We start from the raw sequence: 24,490 nt of genomic DNA, 5'->3' as shown, positions 1-24,490 counted from the left end.
TGTCCGTTTTTAGCAGGTTATCATGGTGCTTATGTTCTCCGTACTGTTCCTGTGTCTGCTAATGAGCTCTCTTAACAGAGTTCTGTGAGGACAGACTGGGGATTTGTAAAAGACGAACGAGAGCTACAGCGTTTGCTGAGATTTTAAAAAGGTCTCTGATTTCCCTGTAAGGGATGCGACTACATGTTGACGACTGAAAAGCTGCTGAGCAAAGGAAAAGATAAAAGTCTGAGACACTGCAGGCCAGAAGAAGATACCAAACTTTCTCTTTGGATCAGAGTCCTGCATGGGTCCACTTTTGGAGACCTGCACCCGCACAGTACAGCACCACACCCACCCGTGCACCCATGATTATTTCAAAGTTAAATCCGCACCCGCCTAGGCCCGTTAACATTCCGCCCGTTACCCTCCATACCCGTGATAAATTACACACAATTATTTTTTCTACGCACCTGTCAAGGTGACAAGCGCTAGGTCTACATAAATTTTGAATTGAAACAAAAAAGTCCGTTTAACACAAAATCAAAGCAGATAGATCTAAGCTATCCATACTGTGATGAGCGTGAAAGAGAGAACACGACGACACGCTTCAGCAAAGATTCAGACGTGTATGTGAATGTTTGTCGAGGCGGCTACCTAATGGTGCGTTCGTTTTTCTCTCGGAACTTGGAAAATCCGAGTTGAGTGACATCACGTCCGACAATCTCCCGTTTGAGCTACCACATCTCGGAACAAACATGGCTGCCTCCATAAACACGCTGCTGTGTTGTTGCTTTATATTTTAGCAGATTTGTAGTGAGATTATTTTTCCGAGAGACAAACAAACAAGAAACACAAACTAGTCAAACCACATTAAAAGCTTTATAAAATATTTTGGCACATTCATAGCAATATTCTTTTTTCGAGAGACAAACAAACTACAAACAAACCAAAGGCACTAACAAGTCTGGTAAAAATCTGATATTGCATGATAAGGATACTGTTTACGGTCATGATATGGTATTCTCTAAATCGAACATAAAGAGGCGTGTTTCCGGCAGGAAGTGACGTTTTTCGTCACGTTTCGTGACGTTTTCATCCGAGTGCCGACTTGGAGAGAAATAATCGAAAGCACCATAAGGTACCTCCGACATACTGAACACACTGTGATGATGACAATTTGTACATGATAGTCTAATACATAGATATTTTCGATTATATGTTATTTTTGCAGGCTACAATACTGTTTTGATTGACCTGCTACCCGCCCGTGTGTAATGAATTACCTGCCCGCACACCCGCCCGTAAAATTCCAGAACATTAAAATTCGCCCGTTTCAGCAACTATCTGCGGGTACCCATTCGGTAGGGGAGGGTCCAGGTAGACCACCCAGATCTGCTATGTTGGTGAGGCATCGATCTCCTTCACGCATCCCCCTCTCAGCCCTGGCACTCTGCCTAAATACCCCCCTAAATACCACCTCCATCTCCCCCTGTCTCAAAAGCCTGCCACTGACACTAGGGGGCAGCTAGTGAGGACAACTGCAGCTGATCCCAATACACCCCCCACACAAGCACATCCCCATTTCAATATGTCAGAAATTCAGCTCCTATTTTTATGTAATTTACCCTTCTGAGCGTAAATTAAACTTGTTCCCATACACAGACATGCAGACATTCACTCCCACTCATATGATGACTCACATGTGACAACTCTTCCCTCTGAGTGCATAGGCACACGGTGACAGGGAAGAGTTGTGCTCCTGTCCCCAAGAAGTGGCTCACGGCAGAGCTTCATGGCCTAAATAAATGGTATCCACTGCCCTGTGGTCTGTGCTGGGCAAGCAGGTACGGGAGACAGGCAGGTACGGGAGACAGGCAGGTACGGGAGACAGGCAGGTACAGCACACTCTCTGAGAGGATTCCTCCTCAATTCTAGTAAAGGCAACTCATTCTGACATCAAAGCCCTCCGAACGGGTCTGGATACCTGCTCAGTTTGTCCTCAGGAAGAGACCACATGACCAGGAGCCTTAAGGTATCAGTGCATAATCAAATCCCACTTCCTTGGGTCACATTTCTGCAACCAATTCAGACAATGGTCAGTCGTGCCAGTCAGAACTCTTTCCTATTCCAGTTTGAAACAACCAACAAATACGGTTAACCAGTGAGGAACCTTTGTGCAAAATTCAATAAGTTCAATGTAATTATTGATAATAGCAAATGTCACTAATTCTGAGTTCTTTAAATGTTTGTTAAACTTCAGCTAATATAAAATCAACATTGCAAAAACATCCATACTGTGTTGATGTGAAGCAGGAAAAGGAAAGGTCCAGGAAAGCTGAAAGCAGGGTATGCCCAGGATGAATATACAGGTACTCCAACCCACATACTAATGAGCCTTCTAAAGTGCCCAGTTTATCAGACCACTGTGAACTGGGACCGTGGCCACAGGAGCTCAGAAATAATCGGCAAATCCATCCACACAGAGAGCTGGGGCGAGGGTCTTGAGCAGGAGCTGCCGGGCCCCCTGTCCTGTCCTGCCAAGAGTGGCCTTTTAACGGGGGCGTGAAAAACTGCAGCCAGCATCAAGCTAACGATGCATGATCCACATTTAATTAGCGTGGAGCAGGAGAGCCAACACCCGCCCTGCATCTCAACACTGCTGACGCCCAAGATGCCTTCAAAAAACAGCAGATCCACAGACCTGTGACAGCGACTAATGTTCTGGGCCACGCATAAGATGGAGGGAGAGAACCTTTGTGTGTAATTACCTTCTCAGAGCAGACGGGTGTGTTTCAGCTGAGCCCACAGACAAACATCAAACGGCACCGCAAAATCCCCCAGGAATCTGCTTTAATCCCACAAAGTCTTGGGTGGGAGGCAAAGCCGCTGGACTTGGTGAAATTAGATTTGGGATAGCAGGAAAAATGTCACACACAATGAAAAGTATAGTGATCTATTCAGCATGCAGTGAGAGTGTGGACACACTCAGATTTGTGTTTATGTTTACAAACATATTGGGGTGTTTTATACTCTCCCTTTCCACCCATAAGGCTCTGTGGGAGAGGCTGGGTTCCCAAACCTGGACTATGATGCACCACAGTCAGCTCCATGAGTGCTCCCTGAACGCCCAGCAACGTGGTAGTGGGGAGGCAAGCAGGAGGGTGAATGTGTTTCTTTAATACACCGAGGCGATGATCTCACAGCCATAATCCCAGTGTGTTTGCTTTTCCTAGGTGCGGGATCATCAATAATCCAGAGCAGGTCAGCACCCTGAACTGTTTTCATTTCTCTCGCACTCAGTTTCCCTCCAAATGCCCTTTTCTGCGAGCCGAGATGGCGGTGAACTTTTTTACAAGCCCTTTCCGACAAGGAGGCCGCACGGCAATAAATCCAGCAAGGTCCGGAGCTCCACATGACTGCAAACTTCTGCCAGAGGTTCACTGTGGGGGCTGGGGGAAGAAACGAACATGGGCATGTGGCCACAGCACAGCGCAACACGGGTTTTATGGAACGTGAGACGTACGGTGACATTTGACACGCTGAACCTGTCACCACAAAGGTAGGTGTGCTCAGTAACATGGTTAATGTTGAAAAATTTATTTGAGCTCCTTATGGACTGTGAGGAAGGAAGGATGGACGCCTCCTGGCCCACCAACCACCCAGCTGGCAGGCCTGGCCGCATTGAAAGGCCAGGCCGCAGGTGAGACTGTAGATCTCACCTATAACTCTGAGTCACACTCCATTCCCAAGCCCTAATTGGACAATCCGCCTGAAGATGGCAAGGTCTAAATCACCTAACTGGCCAATGCAAGAGAAGACAGAAAAGACTATTCATCTAATTGGACAATCAAGCTTAGAGTAGCAAAGCCTACCTGTGTTTACTTCACAGACGTAAGGGAATGATGGTTTTGTGGGGCTGGGGTGGTGGGGTTTAAGAACTTCCTCTTGGGGAGGGGGGGGGGGGGCACAGAGGAGAAGACACGGCAAAATTGCCTTGATAAACCATCTTTCAGGGAATGATTCATCCCTCTTCAGTGTCTGACCTCTGATCTCTGAGGGCCCCAGGGATATTCACCCCTGACAAGAGCAAGCGTGGGTGGCACTGTTGATTTTGGCTGGGTTGTGGTTCACTAGCTACCAGAAGGCGACCATCACCTCCAACCTAAGGACGAGTAACCAGCACATGACCCCCCCCCACCCATCCGAAAGCACAGGCCCTGACACCAAGCTGGAAATTTGAAAGAACACACCTACTCACATTCGCATGGATGCCAATAGCAGGAGAACAGGTCACTGCTTCATGAGTGTGGAATATCACGTCTGCCTCTCGATGGATCACCAGTAGTGCGATTGACTCATTTACAGATGGGAACAATAATTCCCTGCTTCGCATGATACCAAGGCACTGGCCAATCACTAGTCTGCCTGTCTGAGCATATTTAAAGAGGTAGTGGCCAATCACTGATCTTGGTCCTTGGGCATATTTAAGGAGGTACTGGTCAATCACTGGCTGTTGTTCCTGGGCATATTTAAAGAGGTATAATAATAAAATAATAATTGATACTTTATTGATCCCTGTGGGGAAATTGTCTTTACGCCTCCCTCAACTTGCTCTTTGTAGAGTAAGCTGTCCACGAAGGGCAGCCACCTGTTGGGGCGCCCAGGGAGCTGGGGGTTAAGGGCCTTGCTCAAGGACCAGCAGATGTGCTGAGGCTGGGTTTGAACCGGTGACCTTCTAATTTCAGGCACACAGGCTTAGCCCACTGCCCCCTGGACAATCACTGGTATTGGAATTGGTATCGGCCAATCACTGGACTCTGTTCCTGGGCATATTTAAGGACATACTAGCCAATCACTGGCCTCTGTCACTGGGCATGTTTAAGGAGACACTGACCAATCATTCTGGCCTCCATCCATGGGCATATTAAATAAGGTACTGGCCAATCACAGGTTTCTGTCCAAAGGCATATTTAAGGAGGCGCTGGACATATGCTGGCAGTTTGGGCTTGTGTGTGCAACAGCAAAGCGGTCTGCAGAGTATAAACTGGTCTTTGTTTCCCATGGGCTGTTTGCTGCAGGCCAGGTGACGGTAGCTGGGGGGCTCCCCGTTAATCATATAAACAGGCCCGCTTTACGAGTGCCCGCACGCAGTCCGCACAGATGGAGAGCTTACAGCGGCTCTGCCCTAAATGTCGCCCCTTACAAGAGCAGCTTCAAAAGCATCACCCCACCCTCCTGCTATATCCATAAACACTCTCTTCTTTAGACTTCCTGGCTTGGGGTGGGGGGAGTGAGACATCTATAAAATGCTAACACCCATCACACTGCCTCTGGCTCGAGCTGTCAGCTGCAGATAGACGTGGGGTGGGCATGTGTGGAGTATCACAGGCGTCGGGCGTGGCTGGGGGTCCCAGAGACGCTGCAGAAGGTCAGAGAGCTGAAATCCACAGCTTCATGGGGTCCCACAGCAGCCTGGGTGGCAGCTAGTTAGCTGGTTACTGATTAAGTACAGAACCCGCCTCTTCAGGGGTCATGTGACCGGGAGATACTGCTACTGTCTTCGCCGGACAAGCGGTCAGACCCCCTGCCGCTCAGCAGCGCTCAGTGCTAGAGGACAATTAATCCAAAGCACCTTGGACATTCCCGGGCGCAGAAGCAGCTTCTGTAGCCCCCCCTCCCCAATTTAATCACGCTTTCGAAAGCTCATTTCTGCCCAGGCAGCAGAGCCAAGCATTTCCTGTGAAGGGCTCTAATTAAAACAGACCCGACGTTTATCAGCATGGAAAACGGAAGGTGGGGGCCGGACTAGGCGCTCCATAAACTGGGGGGGAGCGTGTGGGTCTGGGGAGAACTCCAGAGGGGTCAAAGGTCAAACCATTTCATCGCAAAGCACCTGAGCCGCCACATTTGCCCCCTTACGTGCGTTTCCACACCAACTAACCCCACTAACATCTCCATGACTACTCCAGGGAAAGAAAACAGCCGGTCTGAGATCGGGAAGGTTGGAGAAGCGGAAATGACAGCTTGGCAGTGAAAAAGTTATTACAGTGTGTTAAGATAATTAAAGAGGAGAACAAAATGGAAGCGATCCAACAGGCAGAGGGGCAGTGAGATTCAGGAGGCTTCAGTCAAGGGGAAGAAGGAACGAGAGTAAGGACAAGCCCCTGGCATCGCCCAGAGGACAGTTCGGGCACGGTCCTGTCCAGTCCTGTCCCACAACAGCCACCTACCACCCCCCCAGCCCAGCGTCATGGAGGAGGTTATCGGTGGAAAGCTCTCAGTAAAAAAAAAAGGGAGGGCAGCAGCTGTGATTTGTCAAGGGTCTCTATCTCCCTCCCACTGACTCACGCCGTTCAGAAGCGAATCCCACACACAGATGACAGGCATGACGGCCCTTTAGATCCCAGGGAACTGGGCAAGGATTAAGCAGGAGAGCCAATGCAGATGACAGCGGATGGGGGCGGGGTTAACACCGCCGGGGTGAGGAAGGTTTATTAAGAGGCCATTTCTCAGATGGAGGAGACATGTTGTCCTGTTTCTGATGTTCATTATTGCTAACTCCATGGAAAGGTAACCATGCCCTCCCTGCCCAGGAAGTATGGCTGAGCAATTAATCGAAAATGAATCAAAACCGATACTCAGAACCTCTAATCGACGTAGTCTTGCCCATGTCTGTTACTTTCTCTTTTAAAAAATTATTCTGTTAATACTTCCCCCAGTGTGTGTACATGTACCGTCCCTGTAAAAACATATTACCATGTGTTGTCACGTGACACCGGCCCATCCAGTCTGCGACATGGAAGCAGCACGGAGGAGAACTCAAACACCGAGCCGACTGAGCAACATGAGCAGCTTGTAAAATACTGTGTCCGTCATTTGGACACATTGTGGTTTTAGTGAAGACGACACCGAACAAAACAAGGTCAAATGTAAACACTTTGGAAAAAACAGTTTCAGCTACCAAAGGTAATACCACCAGTCAGTTTCAACACTGGCAATATTTAAAATACAGTGGAAACAGCTTATAGTGATCACGGTTATAGTGATGTATGGATGAAAAAGCTCAGGACAGAATCATTCCTGTACAAATACTGCTTAAATAATTCACTTATACTAATCAAGTAGACCGCTTAGTGTTCATTTTGGGTCTTTTTATACATAAAATATGGAATAACTACGGTCATTCTTCTTTATTTGCCTACTATACTTTGCGGTAACCTGGCTGCTTCTGGCTAGCTACTGTACCTGAGACTAATGTTGCACAGGAAATGTGACAGGAAAAAGAAAATCATGTTATATTTTATGTACAGTACTGTATTGTAGCGCATTTGAATACTACGCAGTTCAGTAATTTAATTTGTACAGCACTAATTTGAAAAGCATTTGAAACAGCTGTTCTGTACTTTGAAAGACTCACTAACATTCTGTAAATAGTGACACTGTCCATTTTATTACCTTATATTATTGTAATAAATATGCAAATGTCAATTAAATGGTAAATTAAATTAAATTTCTCTGCCTGAGAAAAAGGGGAAAAAATGGTTATAATAATCAGCTTATAGTGATCAATTTCACTGTAATCACTAAATTGTTTGTTTGCAAGAAATGCAAACTATTTATTTTCTACTTTTTTAGGGAACTTGCCGTTTACTTTAAAATGTGACCTTTTTCATAAGACATTTTCATTTCAAGTGATTCGTGCTTTGATTTCAGCTATTTGAAATATTCAATAACCATGAATGGTTCATCTGTGTGTGTTTCCTTCCATTATTTCATAACGATATACAGTCTATCTTTAGAAAAAAAATCCCAGCTTTAACAGTTGAGCATCTCTGCAGTACAGACCTTGTCAATGAAATATGAGGGCAAAAAAACACAAAACACAATAATTGTTCATTAATTGTAATCATGGTAAAATGTTCAATTATTCATGATGTTGATTTGAGGTCTTATCTTTCAGCCCCTCCAGGAAAAGAGTGTCAGGTTAGATCACCAGTGGGGAGGTCCGTAATCCTGGGGTGCCCGAGTGCTGTATGACAAGCCGGGACCACATGGGTCGGAGCCTGATCTTGAGCTTATCACGTTGTCAGCCAGCAAGAGCCCACGTGTCTGCATGCAGAACCGCGTCAATATCTGCAGCAGACAGAGCCTTGAGAATTAAGCAGGCTGCCTCCTGTTCTGAATTCAGTTTAACCGTTACGCCACCTGCTGGCCCCTGGCTTTATAGCAGCTGACCTATTACTTACAGCACGCTCTGTGAGATTCATGTGTGTCACGGCTCCTTCCTGGCATGCTGCATGATGGAGCCCGATTATCGAACCATTCCTTCAGCAGCTTTGGGCGGGGGGGGTTTAGGCCGGGGTTTAGGGAAAAGATGCTTTCACGCCGGCACTGACACAAGCCGTGCTATCAGAGTCACTCTCACCAATATCACTATGGCAGCCAGTTGCCAGAAACCAACACAAAGCACATTAATTGGCCATTAAATCTAAATATGAAAAGCAAAACTTTTACAGGAAGTCCTGCTGTTCCTCCCACATGGTTTTCAGGGCCAGTAAACCAAGAATTAGATTATTTGATTAGGAGCTCCAGGGATCAGTGCCAGTACCTATGGCATTACATTTTAGAGTGTGGCATCCAAACAGTTCAAAGGTACAACAGCAGCTGGAGCCTGAGCCTAACGTATCCTCAACCTCCATCCACAAGAGACATCACTGCTCCTGAACCTGACATATAGGTCCAACACACGGTGGAAGCAAGAACCCTACTTGTGACCATAAACGTGTAATAAAATCAAGCTCACAACATGAGATCATGAATTGTGTGATTGGGGTAGGAGGTCCCTACTCCAGCATTAAGGGCGAACTGTACACAGGCTGCAACCTTTAGCAGCGAGTTCCAGCCATCTGCAAGCAGATGAGGAAGCCATGAACAAGCTGCGACCAGGCTGACCAGTACGCCGTGCGGTCAAGTGAAATGCATTAACCCCTAATTAGTACACCCAATTAAAATCCACATTGACAACTTTAGCAATCCTCTTTGTGTTGGAGCGGAGCCATTCATTGTTCAAAGAGTGGAGTAGCAATGAAATATAACATCTGGAGATTTTAGAGAGTCTTAACTGCATGTCTTTGGACTGTGAGAGCACCCAGGTAAAACCCATGTGACACGCGAAGAACACCCATGAACTCCAGGAGGTGCCAGCTGACAGCCCGGCCCACTGACAAACTGCAATGTAAGTAACAATTCATTTTCTCTGTATTGCTCTATTTTCAGTGCTGACCCTGTACAGCATCTTTATGGGCATCTAACCATGCCTGGCCAGCAGCAGGCCGCTCCCAGGGGAGACGAGCACAAGCGCATGCACATTAACGAAGCTGCCGCCCGTCAACACCGGGCAACTGGTGTTTGCTGACATCTGGCGGGGCGCCGTACACTAAAGGAATACCACTGCAGGATGGGGAGACCACAAACATGGGCTGTGTCTCTACTCCAAGTAAACAAACAGCCAGAGGAGTGGGAACCACAGGCGGAAGGAAGTACAGCGGAGGTCATTTACAAACACCGCCCCCCGCTGGCGGCGAGAAGCACCGCAGAGGTCATTTACACACACCGCCCCCCGCAGGCGGCGAGAAGCACCGCAGAGGTCATTTAAACACACCGCCCCCCGCAGGCGGCGAGAAGCACCGCAGAGGTCATTTACACACACCGCCCCCCGCAGGCGGCGAGAAGCACCGCAGAGGTCATTTACACACACCGCCCCCCGCAGGCGGCGAGAAGCACCGCAGAGGTCATTTACACACACCGCCCCCCGCAGGCGCCGAGAAGCATCGCAGAGGTCATTTACACACACCGCCCCCCGCAGGCGGCGAGAAGCACCGCAGAGGTCATTTACACACACCGCCCCCCGCAGGCGCCGAGAAGCACCGCAGAGGTCATTTACAAACACCGCCCCCCGCTGGCGGCGAGAAGCACCGCAGAGGTCATTTACACACACCGCCCCCCGCAGGCGGCGAGAAGCACCGCAGAGGTCATTTAAACACACCGCCCCCCGCAGGCGGCGAGAAGCACCGCAGAGGTCATTTACACACACCGCCCCCCGCAGGCGGCGAGAAGCATCGCAGAGGTCATTTACACACACCGCCCCCCGCAGGCGGCGAGAAGCACCGCAGAGGTCATTTACACACAGGTGGTGGGAAACACCATGGAGATTATTTACACACGGTGCCCCCCTGCAAGTGGTGGGAAGCACCCCCCCCCCCCAGTGAAACCCACTAAAACAGCTGCGACCTTGGACTTCCAGACACCACGGTGAAACGCCCCCCCCAGGAAGAGAGAGACTGATAATGGGGTTATTTCGTTTAACAGACTTGTTTTATGGTAATTCACCCCACGCCTCGCCTGTTAAACGTCCACAGATCTGCCGTGCGCTTCCGCAAATGCCATTCCCCTCTAATTGCCCGTTTGAATGGGCTTGCCAAGTTTAATTAAAATTCCTGCCTCGTGCCCCCATCTCACGAAGGCCTAGAGATGGATCGGGCCATGATAGGCTGTCAGATAAAGCCCCCCGACTGAGATCCCTCTCCAGATGCCTCACGGTGCTCAGGCGGTACGGGACATGATGGATCTGAGGCAGCCCAGTCAACTCTGCATGTCATTCGGTTTTGTTTTGCTGGGAGCCACACAGCCAAACCCACTGTGGGCCTCCTTTGAGCCCTACAGAAAAACCCAATGGGGCATCTTCCAGCTGAATGATCACCCCCCATCCCCCACTCCAGAGAGAGAACAGGAGGGGTGAGTCACATGACTGCCAGGGAGATGTACCTGTTGAAAAGCAGGAGGGGTCCCTTAAGAGCAGACAGTCCCTGGAGGTGTGTCCCTACCCCAGCAGACACTGACAGACCATGCCCATTGGGTGGGGAAGGGGGGCAGTGGAGCCACTCTCCAGCATAGCTTCTTGCTCACGGTAACTTGGGCATCAGCGCGAGTCATGGCAGGACAGCTGTGACTGGGGAGTCCCCTTCATGCACACAATCCGCGAAGGCTGTACCCACATCAACGAGACGAATGCAGAGCACCGATTTTAAAGAGGCACCCAGACTCGCAGGGGGCACCATTCTTCCGGCCGGACCCGCGGTGTGCACCCCCTCGGCACCAGGGCCCGCTAGATGCTCGCCAATAAGGAGGAGGTGGGAGAGCACAGCAGTGGAGCAAATGAGCTTGGCGTCAGCAGGAGGTGGGATCGATTAAGATAAATAAATACCCCCCCCCCCCATGAAGTTTCCACGGGACCTTATCTTAGGCTAGTTAGATAACGAGGAATGTGCAATCAGTAATGGCCTTTTTTAACAGGGGTTTATAAATAGGGATGGGTTTGCGGGCATGGGGGGGGCAGACTGCTGCCCACAACCCCAATGCCATGATGATAGGTCCTCCAGCTGTTCCACCAACACACAGGCTCTTCACACCCTTCAGCTGCGAAATTCACGCACACATGGCTTTTCTGCTGCTCCTGGTGCATTCTGAGGCGGGGCATGACTGGAGCCAAAAGGTGATCACCAAGGAAGCTATTGCCCCCCCCCCCCCCACCCTCATGTGGGCTCATTAGTATAATTATTGCTCCTGAAAAGTTTAATTAATCTACAGTTATTTGCTTCTGTGGGTATGGGGGGTGTTTTGATTCCAAACACAAATGTAGCTTTACACACTCGCAGACATCAGATATAAGCGTGCCAAACCCCCCCCCCCCACACACACACACACGCACACACACAGCTGTCAGAGTGCCCCACACATAAGGGAGAGACAGCCCACGACACAGAAACACACACAATACCACATACTCAAACATCAAACAGCCCAGCATGCACAGACAGACACACAGGACACATAAATGTGTTAAAACAGGAGTACTAAGCACTATAAAATGAAAACCCATTTTCTGACTGACGTGTAACAGAGTGATGTTTAGAGGCACATCCTGATATTGTGAGCTGTGGCACCAGGCCACCCCCCAGCCCCAACCCTTCCTTTCAGTCTCGCCAAACACGCCTCCTCGGGTCGACTTCCCTTTCAACACCGCATGCAGCATCCGGCACTGCAGGTGCGGTCTCTCCTAAATGTACACCTAGATGTTGAAGACCCCAGGAGGAGTTCGCTCACAGCAAGGCTGATGTTTCTCCAAATGGCATATAATTGTGGGCCTTATCAGCCTCCGGCCTGAGTGAACTTTGGCGAGTTCCCACCATGCTGTCAGGTAATAAACATGGAGCAAAGATGGCATCACTGGTGATGAAGGTAACCATACTTAGCACAATCTATAAATTATTTAGTCATATTTCTGCTTTTACCATTTCTGGTGAAGCGAGAGTATGCTTTTGTGAGAGAAAAAAATAGGAGAAAATGATCCAAAGTGGTAGCTAAACCGACACTGTGGAGGCAGAGGTGTATAAAGACAGGGGGGGGAAGGTGGGGGGGGGGGGCATCTTACAGCACATGATCCTTGTGCTGCACAGCCTGCTGAGTAAACTGAACCTCCAGCAATTCAGACCTGATGAGGACGCCACTGGAAGCAGCCTCTGTAACCCGTAAGGCACTGCACTGTGGCAGCATTGCAAACAAGGCGATAGAAGCATGGCCAGCAAAAGATGTGATTATGTTTTTATACCCAAATTATATTTTATTACCCCAAACTAATACTCAGCTTTTAAGAAAATGGCACTTGCTTAGATCACAGAGAGCCCATCGTGCCTGGCAGAGGAGATGCATAGAGATTATCTAAATTAGTGCACTTTCATAACCCCAAAATGCTCCTGAGGCACTGAGTAAGAACCAAAACACCACTTACATCATACTGATGTCCATATACCCAGTCACCCAGCCATCCATCCAGAGCAGCCAGAGCAAACATGCATGACACAGGGAAAACACGCGAACTCCACACACAGTCAGGAGGGTGGAATCAAACCCATAACCCTAGAGTTACAGTACCGCCCACAGAGGTATTTAAAACCCCCTATTTAATATTTCGCTGCAATCAGCACAGCAGCCTGAGAGCAGGTTTATACATGAAACGCACAGCAGAGGGTGGGCGGCTTGAAAAGAGACACCCTTACCCCTCCCTGAAACCCGCCAAATTGATTTCAACAACACCCCCAACCCAACCATCCTGGAGTGACAGAAGGGGTGACTTTGACACTCAACAGCCCAGCTACTTGAAAAAAAAAAGCTACTTTTAAAGCTGCTTCAGCATTCTTCCACACTTAAATGACGCCCACAGACAAAAAAAAAAAAGAAAAAAAGATCTTAACGTGAGCCTCTAGTGGGCGCTGCAGCAGTTCTGCGTGACTCACCAGTGCAGCTAGTGACCTGGTTTAGAAATAGCAGCTGCACGCGTTTAGGTGATGTGCTGGTAAGCAAGCACAACCAGTTTAGGCTTCAGCAAACCGAGAAACAGAAGGTCTACTGGTTTCAGGGGATTTTCACCAGCTGCATCATACAATAAGTGGAAATACATCATCACCTCATTAATATACATTCAGACTGCATATATACAATGTATTAGATTACCAATGCTGATTTGCACTGAGTACATTTGTTTTGAACCATGGCCAGCAGGTGGCATGGTGGTGAAGGAAACCCTGTTAGACCTCAGAGTGACATCCTTAACAATAAATATGCAACTTCATTTCAAAATGTGGACAGCAAACAAGTTTTAAAAGGTCACAGAGCATAGGGCAGGGGGTTCAGGCAGGTTGGCAAGGTCAGTCTCAGCTTCAGTCTCCCCGCCCCAGTTCCAGTGGGAGGCCCTCTCCCAGGTATTCCAGCTGCCGGCCCACTCTCCGTCAAACAGCGGCCGTCTGGCCGGACTCATAGCCTCCTTCTTGAGGAGCTCTGGGATTCTGTCACACTGCGGACACTGCTATGGGACGGGACAATGGTAAGCCTTACCGCCGATGATTATTTACAGTGAGGATGGGAGCGCCATCACTGGCATAGGACGGAGGTGCAGGAGGCCTCATTCGGAGTTTTTCCAGTACAGCGATTGTCTTCTGGGGTTTAGCCCTGAAGACGTGCATTTGGGAAGAGCTTCAGTCTACGAAAGACCAAACCCAAGGACCCAGCGGAAGTGCTGAGTATAGGGAAGGTCTCATTACTTCTGGGCATGAGAGTCTGGTGTTTTAGCAAAGTTTGCGCTCAGGGATCAAGCACAGCTCTGCTGAAATATCAGTATTAGGCATTGTGGGTATACACACCGCAGACAGTTTAAAGCGTGGCCACCAACACCAGCCAGTCAGAAGGATGGGTTCAGTCCCACAAGCTGGGTGGGAGGTTAGAGGGAGGATTACATCATACTGATTGGATCCCAGGGTACGACTGGGCTGGGACTGAAACAGGATTAAAAAAGGACATCTTCCATTTCCAAAGAACCTTTTAAAATAAATACTCCCAGTGTGGCAAAAAGCAGATAGTTACATCATATGCAAGATCTGAGGCCGGGATAGCCAATTAATTATAAATAAATATGGAAATAATGACCCTGCAGCACAGCGAGTCAGCACTGCCCCGTCGAGAATCAGGTTTAAGGTACAGAATCACTCTGTCCTATTAAACCATCCCTGTGAGAAGGTTTTCCACATGTCGCCAAGTCATCATGACAGCTTAGAAACCACGGTGAGCCAGACCTGGGTTCACACAGGTACGTTGCTTGGTAGCATGTAAGACTCGAGTCTCCATAGGGAAAAACAGCAACAGAAGCCACCTCAGACACAGGTGGATCTGCACAGCGATGCCAGGATGAAGGTCCAACATAGAAAATGAGGGCTGCTGGAACAAGGTCCCAGTGAAGGTCCTCAGGGGTTACAGCTTCTGAATCATGATGCTGTTTTGAGCTCATTTCCACTGGGTTCCCGAAACATTAATCAGAGTCTCATCTTCAGAGAGGTGCAGCTTGTTTGTGGGCTTTCACACAAACGCTGCCCTAAAAACAGCATCGATGCACACGCCCCCCCCCCAATCTGATCCTCTCTCTCCACCACGTCGGCTGAAACATCGTTCGTCATGCAGAGAAAACACAAAGGCACAAGCAGCTAGCAGCTAAGAGGCGATCCGACCAGAATCAGCTTCAGCGACAAGAAGCCGGCCGATGCAGCGAGACTCCCAGTCTGACAAAGGGAAGCAGCGTTAACACAGGGACGGTGCGCTGTCATTAAACCACACCACTTAGCATTCCAGGACGCTGGCTTCCACGGCTGCCCAGGATCGCCTGCACCTCTACGTGCTTCCACAGCACTGCCACCTCAGCCCACAGGAAGCACCCCACAAGGCTTGAATTAAGAAGATAGTGTGAATTGTGGGCCTAGATCTCACCTCACCGCCAGCAGATCCAGAGGGGCAACACAAACACAGCTGGGAGGGGCCCCGCTGCTGTCAGAGAGCACTGTGATTCCACCTGTCACTAGTAAGGGGTATAGCTACCCAGGTTCCTGCTATGGCACCTCCTGCAGTAGTCAACGGGCTCTCATCCAAACGCATATTTCACAAATCGCTGCAGATGGAGCGTACACAGCAGGCCTATGACACCACGTGCATGTCAGACCACAGACAGAAGCAGTAACTCACACAGGATCGAGGCCCACAGCGGATTGAGGGCCACGCAGAGTTTTGTAACCTGCTTCAGCGAGATTCTGCTTCAAGCTGGGGGACAGAAAACGCAGAAGGATAGTACCAGCAGGCGGCCGGATCCTGAACCGGAACCCCACAGAGGCACAGAGAGGCCAGACATCAGCAGGACAGCTGAAGTCCTCCAGATTGTTAGTGACAGTGCCACTTGTGGAGGACATACCGTGAAAACAGAAAACAAACTGAAGAGGAGGACAGAGGAAAAATAGGAAAGGCACGTATGTCTATGTGTGGGGAGGACATGCGTCAGAAACGAGTCAATTATCACACAGCGACGAGAGTATGAGAGCAGGACTGAAGCCCTCGCTCCAATGTGGCTCAAACAGTCTGTCTGGGAATGAGGCCAGTGGTCAGAGAGGTGTCCCGAGAGACAAACTGGAAACGTTAGATGGCCATTATCTTAGTAAGAGCCGTTGGATCAAGTGCATCTCTTAAAACACAGAAAAAAAGACATTTAGGGACCTCAAAAGCAAGGCCATGCTAGCAGATTCAGAGGGACACTGAGGAATGAGGTGGTGAAAATCAGCCAGCCGTAAGGAGGCGGGACCACATCACCGTGGGTCAGACAACGACTCACGTACAGTCAAGTCCCACCACAATCTACTAAAAGGACCCTTAAAGATAGAGGCCAGTCAGATAACTAGCTGACTTTGATGTTTAAGTGTTTAACCAAACAGTTCATGGTGGCGTGTAAACTGTCCCACACACACTCAGGGCTGGTTAATGGCAGAGTAAGCCTACGGCAATTGATTAATCGTCCTCTGAATGCAAGAGTCCTTAATTGCTGGTCACCGGTCTGTTTCCCCAGGAGAACCGGCGCACCGCAGCACCGTAGATCACGAGCTGGAAAACTCGTGCTGAGCAGCACAGATGGGAGCTTGGCATGGGGATGCTTTGGTTTATGACCAGCCGGGCACACGGTCTGAGGCTCTTAGCCAGAATCGGCTGGGCTGGGTCAGCAGCCCTACAGTCATCACGCCACTTAGCGGCAGGGCAGCAGGTCAGAGAACATCACGGGAAGTTAGCAGCACCTGGCGGCTTCATCTCTTGTTATGACATGCAAGTATGATGAGCGACTATACTAAGAAACAAGCCGTTCGCTGGTGACCCAGAGGTTCCCACCCCTAATCGTGCTGCAGTGAGTGGGACGCAAACCAAACCAAAAGCACTGCACATCTGTTTAGATCATTTACCTGGTAGTTTTGAACCAATAACCCACCATTCCTGGTTCCAAGTGACCTGATACTCACACTGCAGATATCAAACAGCCCAAAGCCTCAGATCTCTGGTCATTATGGTCCTTAGCTGGGGCAGGAGAGACACGTGCACCACCCTGCTGGGCTGCCCATATGCTGCATGGCGCCCCCGCACTGACCCCCACCACACCACAGGTCCCATCTCCCCCATCACTGCTTACACCCCCGCTCCTTCTGTGCCTCTTTGGCCACAGGAAATATTACCTTTCTCACCTTATCCATCCTCCATCAAGACAAGCCCAGCTCCTGGCACTGCCTGGATAGTAATCATTCAGGACAAGCCCCTCCCTTAAAGCATGCCCACTTTCAACTTGTGTCCAACTGTAAGCAATTAATCATATGCCCCTCCCACAAGACATGCCTTCCCCCTGCCTGATTGCTACGGTGTTTTTCAACACCAAGAACGCAAAGATCGTACTTGTGATCTTGCCAAAAGCATTCTTGCTAACTTGCCTCCCAACAACTAACTTGGGATGCAATGAATCATAAGATTGTTCTCGTTAACGAGGATGCAGACGATGCATTTTTGATACTGGGGACGGAACAAGAACAACATCCGAGGATTTTTACAGTCCTCCGTACTTCTGTTCTTTAGTTTTGGAAATGTACTTCAGCAATTGAAGATGACATCAAACAGGTACGCAACACAAAAGTGGTCAAGTATGCATATCGATGAACACCTCTAAGCAAATCAGGGAACACCCCTCCCACCTGCCTCTCAATTCTAGCCCCTCCCCGAAGACCTTCCCACACATAATACTCTGTTTACACACACAGTTCTGCATCACCACATGCTGCCTTTGCATTCCACCCACTACTCTCAGCTACCCACCCTCCAGTACCCTGTCCAGGGCTCCCCATGGTGTCTCCCAGTTCCCCACATACAGAGCTACCAGCTGTCTCCCACCAGCCCCACACTCCCGCCCCCTCCCGCCCACACAGTCGTTGCCACCTCTCCCTGCTTGCCTGCCTCTGTCACATTACCGGTGTCTTGTGAAGACACCTCCATATCACTGCCTGTTGCAGGAAGTTGGCCTTCTGGTATCTGGACAGCAAAGGGATCTGTCTGTTGACCACAACCACTCCACCTTACCCAAATAACTTATCAGAAGCCAGAGATGGTCAGGTCACGTTTAGGCAGGAGGAGTGAAGGGGTCCGGTCCTCAATGGAAGATACTGATATACAATGAACAGCGTCTCAAGCGAGAAAATGCATCTGCAGCATGGGACACAGATGTACAAAGCTGAGAACAGCACCACTTCAGCTGAGAGTGTGCTGGTCAGGTACAGAGGGGCACCAATCGCACATCAAAGAACAAACAACTGTCTCACAGAGTGCTGTTTTCACAGGACCTGATCTGCTTTAATGCGAGCAGACATCCCAAGCTTGGTATCTGCTTGTCGGGATATGGTTCTACACTTATCCCTGGCTTACAAACACCAAATCCCTAACACATGTTCACTTTGTAAGCAGAGTCTGAAAACTATGGTGGTAACCAGACCTAACAGGTGGCCATCACGAATAGGCAGCCCTCACGGGGATTCCTGGACCTCAAACGAGACAGAGAGGTGGAAATGAGGGCAAACAGAAGCAGAAGTAAACAGAAAAAGGAATAGCAGGGTGAACCTCTCAAGATACAACAACATGTTTCACTGGGACGATGTCCTGGCCATCACAGCCTAGCTGTAGGGATTCTGAAACCTCTACATCCTCAGCTTTTAATCCACCCATGGTCTAGACCCCCGGCATGTCTGTAAACTGGAATAACTATCACGATAATCCCAGCTTCTAGTGACTTCCCTGGTACATATGCTATCCCCACCCATCATGGTGCATGGATGCCGAGTCATCAGTCCTCTGTCTGCCAGTCTGGCCTCAAGACAGCACCAGACGGTAATACAGGCCGGGCCGGACAGGGGCTCACAGTACCAGGGTGGGGGGAGCAGCCCAAAAACATGATGTCAGGATCACCCCCGCCTTCATGCATCCTTCACTGGTGCCAACGTGACTCTGCTATAAAGCGAAGCATATGAACTCTGATTACCCACCCGAGCCGTACTGCCAGTAACACTGTAAAATCAATAAGGAAAAAAATAGCCAGAAAGGCTTGTGTTAACCTCCTGAATGCAGCTGACCGAGGGGCTGCCCTGCACGTGCCGACAGCATACACCTGGCAGCACACGCCTGACTGGACCTGCATTAATCACTCCACTGCGGTCGCGTGTCTTACCGTGTGTATAGAGCACCCACTCTGCCAGAGGAGCTAATTAAGTGTAAGCAAGGTACAGGGAAGGCAGAGAAGGCGTGTTGTGGAGGCAGCTTTCAGGGCCTTCAGGAGTTCTGGCCCAAGAAATCCCTGGACAGGAATAGTAGCTGGACCTTTTAGTATGGTGGTTACTCCATCCATGCATCTTCCAACTACTTATCCAAAACGTTGCGGGAAGTACTTTTAAAACAACCTCTGCATTTATCCAGAGATAAATGTACAAGAACTATTTCTGAAAGAATAATTACCATTCACATCCTGTTATCAGGATGTGAATGGTATCTTTTGTGTTTTTTTTTTAATTACAATATGTATTTAATGTTCACGTGTGGCTGAACATTGTACACCAATATTAGGACCAGGCTGTGGCAGCAGGTGCTCATGAATATTCATTAACGGGTTTACGTTACAGTCTAATTCTAAACGCTATTGATAAGCATGATATTCGCAGCTTCCAAGAAGAGTTGCTGCATGTCTAAGCCCCGCCCACTCATACATATTCAAATACTCGGCAGGTTACGACCCCAAAACCATAACCATAAATTCACTTCATACACCGAGTTATCCAGAGCAATTGTTACAATGAAAGACATGAAAGTTTAAATAAAAATTTTACGCAGGCTAACATATCCCCAGTATTGCTAAACAAACTAAACCAGGCAGAAGCCTGCATACAGATAAATAGGAAATCCTTTAATTACGCTCTTCGTTACTCGGCTTTACCGTATTTCCAATTCTTTTAATCCTTTCCCCATGGCAGTGGTACCGGCGTCGGCTGAACTGTGCTGATTGTGTGGTAAACAGCTGCACCGAGGTCCTTTTTTTACGACATAGCCTACTGTAGCGTTTCGCCACTAAAATAAGTCAGACCATTTTCTTTACTTTAATGACACTTTAATACCGGTTGCTGACGGCCACAGCGACGCCGCAACCCCAACCAAACGGCAGCTCGAGACAGTGAAAAGCCCGCCAAATGGCCTATCAAATAGCGCCAACCGCCGGGTTCTGGGTCCTACAGTCCTACCATGCTGCCCCCTAGGGAGACCCCCCAAGAACAGCAACAACAACAGGGGACTACGTATTTACGTTAAAGACATACTCCTTCCTGATAGAGGCACTACAAAATTTAAGCGGGCCAAAACGATAGCCCATCTTCCTTGACGACCCGCGTGTCTGTGCGCTATGACACTTACATAACTGGTTTTGCTCCACCGCATTGCATTGCAGAAAATAAGTCATACTCCACACCAGCCCTCGGCAGGCAGAAAGAAGCCCCACTGAATAACGCACTTTAATGCGAAACGGCACACTATTGTAGCCTCTCACAATATCATCGTAAAATCAGGCCGCTGAAGCAAGTATATGATTTTTTAATAAAATTGCCTTGAACTTCAACGGATTACAAGTTGACCTGGAATAATCTGTAAGCATAAGAGAATCCAGCACCTACCTGGGAGACACTTAAACTGCATCTTGTGCGGTTTGGCACCACTTCCAATATAATAACTGTTTCTCTTTGCACCTAAATCTTACTTTGAAGCAAACAGATTGTGTTTATTAACGTTATCCCTAGGGATTCCTATATTAACCATCTTAAAGGGAGACAGACAAGAAGCAAGTGCAAGTTAAATCAGCAGATTCACACTTAATAAACAAACACTTACTGTAACCTAAATGCCAACGTTAACTATAAGCACCTGTACGGACAGTCTATCATTATCAACAATAAAACGGCTTTTCGAATTCATTTCTGCTGAGTTATTATTACCAAGTGATGATTTTGTACAAAAAAAAGAGCAAGGGATTTACAACTCTAAAAGGTTTACTCTTTAGTTTCAGGGAAATGGGGATTGTAATTCATGGGTCAGAGGATCGGTCAATGCGTTATTAAAGATACTCAATGTCCATAATAAAAAAAAAGCTATCAATTAGCATAATACTAAAACTAATGCGTCGGAATGAATGAACTTTCATAACGTCTAAGTGGGGCTGACAACGGATCAGAAATGGATGGTGTGACAACACCAAGGGGTTTAGTCATCACACCTTCAGATTAACTATTTCAACGCAATGGCTTAACCCTAGCTTGTGCCTAAAACAAGTGTCGCTCTTATAGCCGACGTCGTATCATATCCCCCCGTGGTTCTGCACAAATCTGTAGTCTGACTGAAAAGCGGATTTTAAAGAGGTTGTTGGCGTTTTACGGACAACACCGCCGCTAGAAAATATCACCGGCTCTGCGGCACAATACGCGTTATTTTTCTTCACGTAATATATGCTACATCTGACAGAAACTCAAATCAGAGTAGCTAGAAAAAAGATGAAGAAATTCAACAGCCTCTTGAACGTCTCCGCCAAATCGATCCCAGAGCAACACTTCAACTCAATCACTCCATTCCTCCACTATTAATCTCCACCAAGAACCCCCTGAAATGCCCTCAGACGTCTTCATTTATTTATCATTGCACTGATCACATATTCTCTCAGCAAGCAAGAACCCAATCCTAAGAACTAACGAAGAGAAACTGGCGAAGCAGAGAGGAGGAGATTTGCCATCCAACACCCATCCTAACTTTCTCAGGAACAATGCGGACGGGGAAGTGTGGCAGATTTAAAGCGTAGACGCGATTTAGGTCACACGCACATACAAGCCAGGATCTGGCCAGAAAATGAATTCAGCATAAATGCACTATATAAATCTAAAACGTGATATGGAAAGCATACTTAGCAATGGCAGCGCTGGTCGCCGAAACGCCGACAGAGCGGAAGGTGAGACGGTGCGCTCATTTTACGCAAACCAGCGAGCCGGCACACTTTGCAGACACCTACCTTCAAGGCTTCTATATCCAAAGACGCCGATGGGTCCATATACAAAGATGAAGTGTCGGCAAAAGTTGTAAAATCTAAACTTGCAGCCCGCCAGCGAAACTCAGCCCAGTCCTCTTTCCCCCGGCAGATTTCCTCATTCCCACCGATCACGATGCCACCGGCAGAAAGAGGACATTTGATAACAAATCGCTCGGCACTTCCCAGCAATCAGGTAGCAGGCTTTTCCCCTCAAGCAGGCGACCCGTGGGGCTAATCAGAAACAGCTCATCCTGTCAACGTCAAAACACGCCGGCTCCCGAAACGATCGAGGGACCGGAGAAATTGCTGCAACCCCAGAAACCCAGTTCCTTGGCCACCTTCATGCGGCAAACGCAAGGAATGTTTTCGGTCTGGAGGCGCCGGGGTTTAGATGACCAATCTTCCGTCTAATCCCAACAATTACTTCGCCTAGTAATTGCGTTTCTGGTATCTGACGCCCAAGAAGCGTGATTATGTATATATGGTATTTCTGGTAAACACAATCCCGGCTGGCTCTGGCCGCGATCGCATCTGAACGCTACAGTCAGTGAGGTCTGCGAGAAACACCCTCCGCCCGTCAAGGGGGGGGGGGGGGTTTAGAGAGTGGAAGAGGAGGGGAAGGAAGGTCGATGTCTGCTAGTGCATAGGGATTTCTCCTGATCTTGTTTTACAGGTTCGACGACACCAGGTGACTGCCTCCCCCCGGGTCCTCTTACTAATTAAGTATAATTTGTCTCTATCCACCCAAACGGCACTCTTTTCCTTGCCAGTTTTTCACCTTGGTCCTAGATGGTATCTTCAGTTAAAAAAAAAAAAAAGAGAAATCGGGAACCAGACAGCACACCATCTGGCGAACCGCAGTGCTGTTTAAGTTTTAACACGTGTGCGTGCTTTTAATTTTTTTTAATTTGACGTCTGTTAACAAGAATCATTAAAAGATATTAAATCTACTGAATACCATACGCGGCACACCATCACTATTGCATGCATTTTGGAAAATGTGGTTACATTAAAAATAACAGCTTGATTTTTCATTAAAACATAATCCTGACGCCTGATAATTTCTTCCTACAGAAGTCTCAGTTGACATTTATGAATCTACAACCCCGTAGCAGTCGCAAAGCAGCGTCACGGTTGATTTTTACTTCATGTCATAAACGCGTATGCTACAGCCTAATGGATGTATATCCTTGAAGCCGACCCCGAAAAGAATAGTCCGTGCCAGGCCCCGTGACGTCAACCACAGGTCGCTAGGAATTTGGACCGGTAAGGTCCCGGCTGCGTGGAGTGTGGGGTGTGGGGCGTGGGGTGGGCGGGTGGGGGCTGCACTCCATCCTGGCAGCATCCGGGGGTGCTGTGTCCCAGATGGCCGACGCACTTCATGCCTCACAAACTGTCGTTGCTATCAGATTCTTCTAGCACGATGCGTACATAAGTCGTGATGCCATGACTAAACAGCTAAACAGGACCTGCTCACTGTACTTGTATTGTTTCTGTGTGTAGCTTACCACTTTATTAGGACTTTTTGATGTTATATTTTATTTTGCTGATATAGTAAAGGCCCTTGCCTTATTTTTGATGGGGGGGGGGGGGGTGCCTGGCAGCTTTCTGGGGGACCTGACTGCCGCTTGTGATGCCTGCCTGCGGTCGCCTTCTCCAGGGCCAGGGGGATTGCATGGTGTGTGATTCATTTGGGGTCCCATTGAGGTGCCACAATGGATCTCCATTAGGGGTACAAGGCTGACAGGTGCAGACAGAGCACTGAGGCAAGGAGATCCTGAGAGCAGAGTCATTACGGTCCAGAGAGATAGGCAAGGGGTCTGCCAGAAGAAAGCTGGACATACTGCAGTGGGTATTTCGTAATACTAAACAAGGGTCCTATTTTGTCAGATATGACTATGTGCTCTGTGAGGACGTTGATTTAAGTATTATTAACATAACAGCTTTGCTGGGGTGTAATGTCCTTTAATGCACTATGTGGACTAAGGCTATAATTAAGTGCTATTTGTCCTTCTGCTTCTTGCGGGTGTGTTTATTACTGCTATTTTTTTATTCAAATGTTTGCATGCTGTTAACCTCTGCTGCTTTAGAACAAAAAGCTGTCAAATCCGTAAATGAGAAGGAAAATGGATACTATAATTATATGAAAATTAATATAAATGTTAATATCCTGCCTAGATTGCGTGCAGTAATAACGCAGCTTTCGCCATAAACATGCGGGGTTTAGGCTACATGACCCTTCGTGACAGCTTGTCTGAGCATTTGAGGTGCCGCTCCGAGCGCCGTCTCTCTCACATCCCCGAAGCCTTCACTGCCATACCGCCAGACACTGTGGGCTTTTCCCTTCGAGGTTTATTATTGACAAATACTTTTTGAGATTCCTGTCCCTCAAACCCAGTTCATCGTTTCATTATCCATAATTGCCTTTGCTTTAGTTATCAGACCTGACTTTCTGAA

At 48.4% G+C, this 24,490-nt stretch overlaps 1 protein-coding gene across 5 annotated transcripts in view; it reads right to left on the bottom strand.

Annotated features, from left to right (window-relative positions):
• LOC111853580 (zeta-sarcoglycan) overlaps window positions 1–22,596 on the bottom strand; it is a 66,791-nt gene extending 44,195 nt beyond the window's left edge. For 3 of the 5 annotated variants that reach the window (XM_072707274.1, XM_072707273.1, XM_072707275.1), the window contains exon 1: window positions 19,910–20,126. Coding sequence is in view for 1 of the 5 variants with exons in the window: in XM_072707272.1 (XP_072563373.1) it covers window positions 22,016–22,054 (39 nt within the window). In the remaining 4 variants the exon portion in view is untranslated. Of the gene's footprint in view, window positions 1–19,909; window positions 20,127–21,910; window positions 21,981–22,015 lie in introns of those variants that run through there. The other 2 variants (XM_072707272.1, XM_072707276.1) reach the window with 2 other exon arrangements.
• Between the last annotated feature and the right edge of the window lie 1,894 nt (window positions 22,597–24,490).

This window comes from Paramormyrops kingsleyae, chromosome 25 (genome assembly GCF_048594095.1).
Source record: "Paramormyrops kingsleyae isolate MSU_618 chromosome 25, PKINGS_0.4, whole genome shotgun sequence".
NCBI lineage: Eukaryota > Metazoa > Chordata > Actinopteri > Osteoglossiformes > Mormyridae > Paramormyrops > Paramormyrops kingsleyae.
This window is presented reverse-complemented; position numbering and strand designations above follow the sequence as displayed.